This window comes from Rhamphochromis longiceps, linkage group LG22, assembly GCF_057381845.1.
Source record: "Rhamphochromis longiceps isolate RC_006_pf linkage group LG22, R_longiceps_female_GT1.1, whole genome shotgun sequence".
NCBI lineage: Eukaryota > Metazoa > Chordata > Actinopteri > Cichliformes > Cichlidae > Rhamphochromis > Rhamphochromis longiceps.
The window spans coordinates 22087431-22097336 of NC_140577.1; the positions used below are offsets into that span (position 1 = coordinate 22087431).

The window sequence follows — 9906 nt, forward strand, 5'->3', positions numbered from 1 at the left end:
CTAAAACTGTAGGAAAAAATGGGTTTCTTTCAAAATAAAGTGTATTATCTGGTGTTATACATAAGAGGCTACATTTGTCTAAATATCGGGAACAACAGAGTGTAATTTTAAAGGCTTTTTATTCCTCATTGCACCGTTTTCTTTAGTTTCAATGGTTTACTCGCGAATTTCCCGCAATAAAGCTTTTACTTTTAAGTAAGACCGGAAGTTCATGTTTCTATCTCATGACGCTTGATACAGCGAGAGCGACTTAAACAGGCGATTACGGAAATAACTGCTTAGCCCGAATCAAATAAATAAAGGATTAATATCGAGTGCACCACCTGTGTAAGCCCGTAACACCCGTCACAATGTCCAGACAAGCCAACCGGGCAACAGACAGCAAGAAGATGGTAGGCGACTCCCACAGGATTAATGGCAACATAGCAAGCTTAGCTAGCAGGATGCTAACCGTGGCTGTAAGGCTAAATTAACAACTCACTCATGTCTCTGAGCTGAGCTACTCGCCAAATTATGCATATTTATCTTGCACGTGTGGCTAGGTACAAGAGGTATATTTGTACCTGTTTAACATTTATTTCACTGTTGCTTAATGCCGGGTTTGGCTTTGACAGGAAGTGGAGCTACAAGCTAAGCTATGACAACAAAACACAAAAACACATTTAAAAGCTATTTCTTAAAGGATTTTTCAGTTGAACGTATATGAATTTGCAATTTATTAACTGAGCTGACTAAAACTGTAATATACCTTTCTAAAAACGACGCTAAAACACTATTTTCCAAGCAGGTATCGTAGCTCCTGTGCCGTGACAGGTCATTCATGTCAGCTGTGGCTATAATCTTAACAGTTATTTTATGGTCATAGCATTAGATCTGTATAGCTTTTAAAGTTTGGTGTGAAAACTGAAAGATCAGCAATAGAAAAATGTGCCACATATTAATGAAACGTTATTCAATCCTAAGCTGGCATCAAACGTTAGTTCAATTCTAGGAGCTGCCCTGGGACGATCTGTTTAACTTCTAGATGTTCAAAAATATCCCATCCCCAAATTATTATTTAACTTAAAAATTTTTATATAGGCTTTTCTTGCTGGTAAAAAGGTTGTCATTTGTCCAGATTTGTGTGTGGCAAACATAACATGTGATCTGTGTGGTTTCTGTTGGTTTTTTGTTTGTTTGTTTTTTAGAACTCGGAGTTGTTCACACTGACTTATGGGGCCCTGGTCACCCAGCTTTGTAAAGACTATGAGAATGATGAGGAGGTCAATAAACAGCTGGATAAGATGTGAGTACTCTTTCAAGCAGGATTTTTCCTGTCTTTGAACGAACCATTTGCTCCACATACAGCAAAGGCATTTTTTTTTAAAGCACAACCGACAGACATTAGTGCTTCAATTTGTGACCATTTGAATAACAAACTTTGAATTAAGCTCGAGTCTTGCCAAATCCTCTTTTGGGGCTCACACCCAGCTGTCGGTTGAAAATTGTGTAAATACTGTTAAATGCACTTGCTGTGTGAAACAAAAAAAGCATTACTTAATTAGAAACACAGAAGGTAAACTTTTCCATCACTTAAACAGTAACTAGGTACTTTATGAGGTACACCTATTTGCTGCCCTTCAACACAAATTCCTAATCAGCCAATCACACCTCAGTTCATTTAGGTTATCCTGTCTCAAGCTGTTAGGGAGGCAACAGTAACTCAAATAAGCACTTGTTCCCACCAAGGTATGTAGAAGAGCATCTGTGAATACACGGTGTGTCAAACACTGGGATACAGCAGCAGAAGTTCAAAAGCACAGCGCTTTTTCTGTGTTAGCTGGCTTGACACAGTCGAAAGCCCCAGTCACCGAAAATAGCCACCACAGTGCTTTTTACCACCTTTCTGTTAAGCTGGGTTTCTGCTCTGCTATGTGAATGATTACATAAAAATAGTGATTTTACAGGTCATGTGACTCTTCTTTCACACAAAGTGAGTATCACCTACTGCAATAAGAGACAGATTCTCAGATAATGATCATAAAATGGTGATTAAAAATATACCAGTAAAATGCACCATTGTCACAAAGAGAATGCTACTGAAGAACATTAATCTTGGGATTTATTTCACACAGCGGTAAATAAACAGTTCCATGTGCTGCTATTTATTTTAAAGGTGACTGCGGCACATTTGAGCTTTGAATCTTTGAACTAGTTCCATTTAAACATTAAAGGTTTCTGTTCTGTAGCCTAACAAAGGAGATGTGGAAATCATTTTACTTTGTCAGCAGAGGAAAGTGAAATGAATGTGTTTTGTTCTGGTAGCTGCAATTCCAGCAATGTAAAAGAGATTTGGCACCAAATTAAAAAACCTGTGCGAACATGGTCCATCCAGCTTATTTTAAACTGAAAATTGGAACATAACCTGGTCAGGTCTTCAGCATAAGTTACCACGGTGATTTAGCTAGGTAAAAAGAGAGCCACTTTTGTGACACAGAAAACTGACTTTTAAGCTCGTAAAAGCTTGATAAGCTATTAAATAACATGAAGGCATGGATCAGTCCGGCATCAAGCTGGTGATGTAGTAATGTGTAGTGTATCCATCTTCTGATGGTTTTTTCCAGCAGGATTAAGTACCATGTCCCAAACCTCAGATCATCTCAATCTGATGATCTGAGGTCAAAACAAAGGCACCCTTTGTTTAATTTATAGTTAATAAGTTCATCTATGTACCATTAAGTATGTGCTATCATTCAGCCTGTTTAATTTGATACATTAAGAAACATAAACCTGGCTCTTCTGGTAGATAATTCCAAGCCGCTGAAACTCACTACATAACTGTTATGATGTGCAGGTGTGCATCACAAAGCCATAATGCAATAAACACACAATTTATAACATCATACATAATTTTGAACGTATCACAGGAAGTACAATGCTGATGACAAGGTATTGCCGAGTATTCTGTACATGAGTATTTATCTGTAACAAAGTTCAGTTCTTCTGTCTCGCATATGTTGAGCCTGTGGTTTTCAGTGGATGCTCTCAATCATGCATCCTTTGGGATTTTTGAAGCCTCTTGGGTGACTCTTTATAGCTGACAGCTTCATTATACTCTTTAAGCGTTTTCCTATTTTCAGTTCATAACATAGCTTGACACAAAATGGAGCAAAGACGTAGTCTTATCGGATTTCATTTCTTACACTGCTGCTTCTCCTCTTGTAAGTTCTTTGGATGGGGTCTTTTGAAGAAGCAAATATTTAATATTAAGACAGAAGAATCTTAGGAATGCCAAGCAGGAGACAGTACTCCCCCAGAATAAATGGTAAATGGTAAATGGCCTGTATTTATATAGCGCTTTACTAGTCCCTAAGGACCCCAAAGCGCTTTACACATCCAGTCATCCACCCATTCACACATACATTCACACACTGGTGATGGCAAGCTACATTGTAGCCACAGCCACCCTGGGGCGCACTGACAGAGGCGAGGCTGCCGGACACTGGCGCCACCGGGCCCTCTGACCACCACCAGTAGGCAACGGGTGAAGTGTCTTGCCCAAGGACACAACGACCAAGACTGTCCAAGCCGGGGCTCGAACCAGCAACCTTCCGATTACAAGGCGAACTCCCAACTCTTGAGCCACGATCACCCCAGAATAAGATTAAGACAAAATGATTGGTTTCTAACTTAAGAAATTTAAATTATCCTGTCATGCTGACAGACCTTTGGACTGGATGTACTTTGTTTCTCTGGCTGTGCGGTAACCCTGAGCTGTCAGGACGGGGCTCGTCTTACCTGGCCTTAGAAGGCAGTGAATCTGCACTGCCCAATCTGCCAGATGCCATCCAGCTGGTTAGAGACGGACCATGTTAGGATTGGGATGCAGCCATTGGCTTCAGACTCTGCTGTTAGGTTAAGTTGTCTGGACTCTTTAATCAGAAATGTCATTATTTGGCAAGTATATGAACCAAAAATATTTTGAAGGATTTGAAGCTGTCTGCCTTGGCTTTACAGTTTGCGCAGGTTAGCCTGTCATTTCCCCCCAACTACTTTTCCTTTAATATAAAAAGAAAACATGACTTTGTCTCTTACCCACTTCTCTCTCTCTCTCTCTGACGTTCTGACTTCCACAGGGGTTATAACATTGGTGTGCGTCTGATCGAGGACTTCCTGGCACGCTCAAGCATCGGCAGGTGTCAGGATTTCCGAGAAACAGCCGATGTCATTGCTAAGGTAACTGGAAGGTTCCAGACCAATCAGAGCATGACCATGGACTTCTCCCAAGATAGACAGAGGGAAATAGGAGAGGGAGGAAGGGACAGAAGGGACAGATTAGAGGGAACATTTCTAATAAAACACCCTAACACAGGATGGGTGAAAGAGTGTCAGGGTAAGGGGTAAGTAGACAAGAAAAGCTCAAAACACAGAATGAAGCATATTTCTAAACTTTATGCTAAAATCACATTCGTGTGAGTGTGTAGAAATGATCCGATGTGAAATGTGATGCAAATTCAGTGAAACATCTCTGGTTTGCCATCTTTGGACTTTTATTTTGAAAGAGAACCTGTTAAGCTTTTCCTTATTTTCTCTAACATATTTGCTGTTGCTATCATAGACGCTCACATTTGTCATGGCCAAAGTAACAAGTTAAGAGTAATCCCTATGAACCAAAGGCTCTAAATACTGGCTGTGAGCACAGAAACCACACCCACCTGCTATTCAAACTTTCTGGTAGTGAGCGGCAGCCAATTAGAAGGTTACAGGCCTTAAAAGGAACAATTTATTTATTTGTTTATTGTTCGTGTAGTAGATGTAGTGATGTGCTTTACCAAGGCCCAGTATAAGAAAAATAAGAATTATTTTCAAATGTGAATCATGCATAGTTGTTAAAATAGCTGGAAGTTAACAAAATGGGTCTCTGTTCAGCTTTGGCAACAGGGCTGCATAACTGAGTCTGGTTTTATACTAAGTCACCTGGCTGTCAGTTTTTCCATATGACTTCCTTGTGACAAAAGGACACAGACAGACCAGGAAGGCGGCTCTCGGGCACGTTGAGCCTCTTCAGTTGCTTTCGAGGTGTTACATCTGCGTGCAAAGGGAGTCATTCCACAGAATTAACAACACTCCAGCTCAGGGACCTGGCTCGTGGTCATGAAGAGAGAGGTCAGCTCTGTAAATGGAGGACCACTATGGGACAGCGGTTTGGAAGGTGCAGTGAATGACTGCTTCAGGATATCGCGTGACCTCTAGCTAAACTCTGAAATCACCTCAGCAATTCTTCAGTTAAATAGACGCAGAAGAGGTCTGTTATGTGGTCACAACAGATTTTCTACAGCTGTGGATCATATTTTCATTATTATTCTGTGGCTAGTGATGTTTAAAAACTGGAATAAGGACAGCAAACATTTTACATATGAGTGCAAATCTGCCCAGGCCAGCTTAATGTTGGAATTGGAGCGTGCAACTGGGATTTTGTTTGCGCCATTGAAATTTTATTTGTCAGAAAATGAGAAAGCCTGCCGTTCCCTCTATGAAAAAGTGATAAAGAAGAACAAAAGCCAAAAAAACTGATGACTTTATCAGAAAATATTTGTAAATGATTAATGTTTTTTTTCCCTTTTTCTCCTCTGTTGTTAATATTGGGGTCTTCATTAGGTTGCTTTTAAAATGTACCTAGGAATCACCCCAAGCGTGACCAACTGGAGCCCTGCAGGAGATGAGTTTTCCCTTATCCTCGAGAATAATCCACTGGTAGACTTTGTGGAGTTGCCAGATAACCACAGCACACTCATCTACTCCAACCTTCTGTGCGGCGTCCTCAGAGGAGCCCTGGAGATGGTAAGATAAACCTCAGAAGTTTTAAGGTGCCGCGTGTATAGGATGTATGGAAAAAATATAAAGAAACAATGGTGATATGGTTCCAGTGCACAGTTACATTTAGTTTATGCCGTAAAATGATGGCATACATCTTTAATGATGTCTACTACCAATTTTATTTTGGATTTCCTCTAATCCACACAGGCTCAAACAAATACATATATAAATACATTGGTAGAGTTTATTTAAATTGGTTGGTTTTCTGGCACAGACCTGGCTTTTAAGTGTAGTCCACAAATTTCCAATAGGGTTAATGGACTGATTCTTATATAGCGCTTTTCTACTCTCCCAAAGTACTCAAAGCGCTGTATACAACAAGCCACATTCACCCAATCACACCCATTCTCACGAGCACTTTCTCTACAAGTAGTGCTACATTCACACACATTCATACTCCGATGGATGCATCGGTTAGTATCTTGCCCAAGGATACTTGACATGCAGACTGGAGGAGCCAGGAATTGAACCACCAACCTTCCGATCAGTAGGTGACCTGCTCTACCTCCTGAGCTACAGCCCCCCCAGGGTGGAGTTTTGGGAAGTTTTCAGAATGTTAATGTTGGCCAGCTTTATCCATTCCAACACCAGTTTTGTTGTGTGTTTGGGATCATTGTCTTGTTGAACACCCAGCTGTGTCCAGCCTTCAACAGTCAAGATTTTGATTCTAGGTGAAATAGAAAAATTTCGAGATAGTTGTCCTCCTTCACTCGTGCATGATGCTCCTTTTTTTTTTTTGCTGCCAACACCATACTTGAGAGTAGGCGCCGTGCTCTTAGATTTGAAAGCCTAACACATCTCTTGTCATTGTGGCCACATAGCTCAAACTTTGTCTTATCTCACATTATACTTTTCTTCCGAAAGCTGCTTGATTTTGGAGCAGGTGCTTCTTTCCTGGTCAGCACCTTGTCAATCTATGACAATGTAAAACTTGCTGTGGACATAAAACCTGATGAACATTCATGCCCATGATGAGATACAACTTCTGACCACAACTTTAATAGTGGAAAATGAACAAATGAGGATAAAAGTCTGTCTTCCTTTTTGTTTTTTTTAAAACAAAATCTTTATGAATGTGGTTTAGGTCCAGATGGCGGTGGATGTGAAATTTGCCCAGGACACTCTGAGAGGGGACAGTGTGACAGAAATCCGCATGAAGTTCATTAAGAGGATTGAAGAAAACCTGCCTGCGGGAGACGAGTGATGGAAACGCAGAGATCACCTGCATCCCACAGAGGGAGGACTGATTTAAACACAGAACACTTTCACACTTTAAAAGATGAACACGATTCACACCATCAGACCGCATGCTCAACTTTAACAGGATGGTTACTTTTCTGGCAACATAACATCTCTACGAGTCGATGTGAGCATAAGAGGCTGATGGATGATTCACTAAAAATACCTGAATCGACTCGTAGCTTCAGTTTGACCATTTATTTGTTACTAACCCATGTTTAAAGACTCCCGTTGACATCTTTTTCTCATGAATAAAGTGTTTCGTTTATTTTTGATCGGCACAAGGCGAGTAAGTCTTATGCCAAGTTTTTCTTTTTTTTTTTGGTTTGTTTGGTTTTTTTTGGTCTATCTTCTTTGTTTTTAATGAAATCACACTTTATTGCTGCCAATTATTTGGCATGTTAATTTATGATGATGTTCAGTAAAAGTGACATATTTGATGCGATGCTTTTCTCATCCATTTATGAGATTTGAAACCTTCTAACATGCCTGCTTGGGGACCTTGAACACTTTAAACCAAGCTCTTTCTTACACAAACACACTAAATGTTTCAGTGTACTGTGGAAGTTATTTCTTTGGAGCTGTTCTGCAAAGGCAAACAATAACCGACCTTAATTTCTCTCTTATGTTTGTTCAGGGCCCATAGAAGCAATTTGCATGGGTGCAGAAAAGTCACCAGTTGGGGCTGTCACACCTGTGAATAGCTCCCTTACAAGTAATGAACAGAACCTCTCAGTCAGACCTGCTGCACACCTCATCAATAACTTAAAACACAGGCGGCCATTCATGAGATGTAGCACATGCACACACACAATCTATCTGTGGTTCCACATTTGAAAGGAAGAAAAAAAATTGGTCTGGCTACAATGAGAACATTAGCAATATTTTCTTAATTCCTCATTTTTATTCATTTTTTTATTGTGTAACAGAACAGCAAGAGTACCAAACTCACGAGTCTGCTGAAAGCACTTAGAGATTGAGATTGTCAGATAGGGATTTCCTTTTGGAGAAATCTGTCAGCCATTAACTGCTGGAAACCTCGAGGCCCTACACATTCTTATTTTATAGCTACTAGTGCTATTACATGAACCCATGACAAATTCTGTTGACTTGAGGTCAATTCTCCAAACAGCCACAAGAGGTTGCTGTGTACATTAGCTTTCCTCTGCGGGCATGTGGTTTAAACGATGTACTTTTTTTTTCCTGCCAAAGATGGATATATTGCGGTGTGGGGGTGTACATTCCCTTACTTGTGGGAGTACTGGCCGGATCTGCAAGAAAACGTAAATAATAAGGCTCTATTTTTTTCAGATGGTGCTAATAGCTTTGATCTGGCTCGAGATGAGAGAAACATTGACAACATACAGTCAACTCTGTACTTTATAAGATGTATTAGGGAGGGATTTCTCATTATTATGCATTGTCTGAAGCATCTGCCTACTCCCGTCTGGGGTAGCGCTCATTTAAAAGGATAAAGAATGGAAAGCGGAGGCACCACAAGGGCCAACAATAAACTCGGCAGGCCATTAGGCGAGCACTCAACACATTACGCGCGTGTATCTATGCACCCTGTAGGCCTGTCATGTGGATGTTGGATGTAGAGTATTTCAGGAAATCTATTTTTTTGGGTGGTTGTGTGCAGAAGCTTAATGTAAATGACTTGGCAGGTTTGGAGCTGGACCTGAGGGATGCATAGACAGCTGGGTTTGTGTACTTGTGAAAACCGGTATCCCTCTGCCATATGCTTACAGGAATTTACCTTGACAAATGCATACACACATGCTGGTCACGGAGCCCAAAGCGAGGATGAATTTATTACCGCCGCAGCACTCTCGCGTCGGTGTTAATGCTTTCTAGAAGGACCAATCATGCAAACAGTCAACTGTTTCTCGGCTCTTGGTGAGAGCTTTGTGTTGATTGTTTTCACAGTTTTACCCATTAAGCAAGAAAGTATGAAGACTAACTAGCGCTCTGCTTATAACCTGAGCATCTGGGATTTCTATTCCCTCTGCAGGACTGCAGATGGTGTCACAGAAGAGAGAGGGAGGGAGAGAGAGAGAAAAAAAGAGTTGTTTGAGGCACTTAAGACTCATCGAGCCACGAGGAACTACTTTGAAGATGCTATTCATATTTATTCCCCTTCTTTCTGTCTCATAGTTTCAAACAGTCTACGATGCTTCCTAACATGCAGGCAGTTTGTTCGCCGTCTCCCACAAGCGGACGTGCTGCCATTTAAAAAATATTTATTAATATTATTTATTGCAGCTGCCTATATTTTTCAGAAAACTTTATTAGGACAGACCTGGAATACAAGTAGCAAATGTTACGGGCCTGAGACAGCGTGCTCTGATCTGCTTTAAGCCAGCTAAATGTTTCCATGTGGCCTTTATGGGAAACAAATGGTGAAAGGCACGCTGTGACAGTAAAGCCCAGCACACAGCCTGGTAATGGACCTGCGCTTATTGAATACCGCATCCCTTTCTTCTACCTCCACCCCATCTATTTCCAACCCCATCCTCTCAACGTTTAGCCCCCCCCCCCCTTTCCTTTTTCCCTCTGACTTTCACAATGTTTCCATTATTCAACCTGTTTACTTTGCAGTTTTTGGGAATGTCCTGTATCTGCTGGGAATCGTGCTGCCTCACAGGTGAAGTAAAGGCTGGCCGAAGATTCAGTCACCCAGGATTTTCAGAGGTTTCCACAATGTGTGTGTGTGTTTTGCAGCTAGTCAGTGAGAACAGCTGAGATGAAAGCAGTACGGACAGCACTTCATAAAAGGAGAAAATGCAGTGAGTCAGCATACAAGTGGAT

General features: G+C 41.0%; 1 protein-coding gene across 1 annotated transcript; it reads left to right on the forward strand.

Annotated features, from left to right (window-relative positions):
• Window positions 1-219: 219 nt before the first annotated feature.
• trappc3 (trafficking protein particle complex subunit 3) lies at window positions 220-7559 on the forward strand. Its single transcript, XM_085396477.1, has 5 exons — window positions 220-392; window positions 1188-1285; window positions 4116-4215; window positions 5638-5820; window positions 6941-7559. Exons 1-5 carry the CDS (start codon window positions 351-353, stop codon window positions 7058-7060), a joined length of 543 nt encoding a protein of 180 aa, XP_085252603.1. The 5' UTR covers window positions 220-350; the 3' UTR covers window positions 7061-7559.
• The last annotated feature ends 2347 nt before the right edge of the window (window positions 7560-9906 follow it).

Coding starts and splice junctions, on each gene's coding strand:
- trappc3 (XM_085396477.1), top strand. CDS start 351: ATGTCCAGACAAGCCAACCGGGCAACAGACAGCAAGAAGATG. Junction 393..1,187: donor CAACAGACAGCAAGAAGATG/GTAGGCGACTCC, acceptor TTTGTTTTTTAG/AACTCGGAGTTGTTCACACT. Junction 4,216..5,637: donor CAGCCGATGTCATTGCTAAG/GTAACTGGAAGG, acceptor GGTCTTCATTAG/GTTGCTTTTAAAATGTACCT.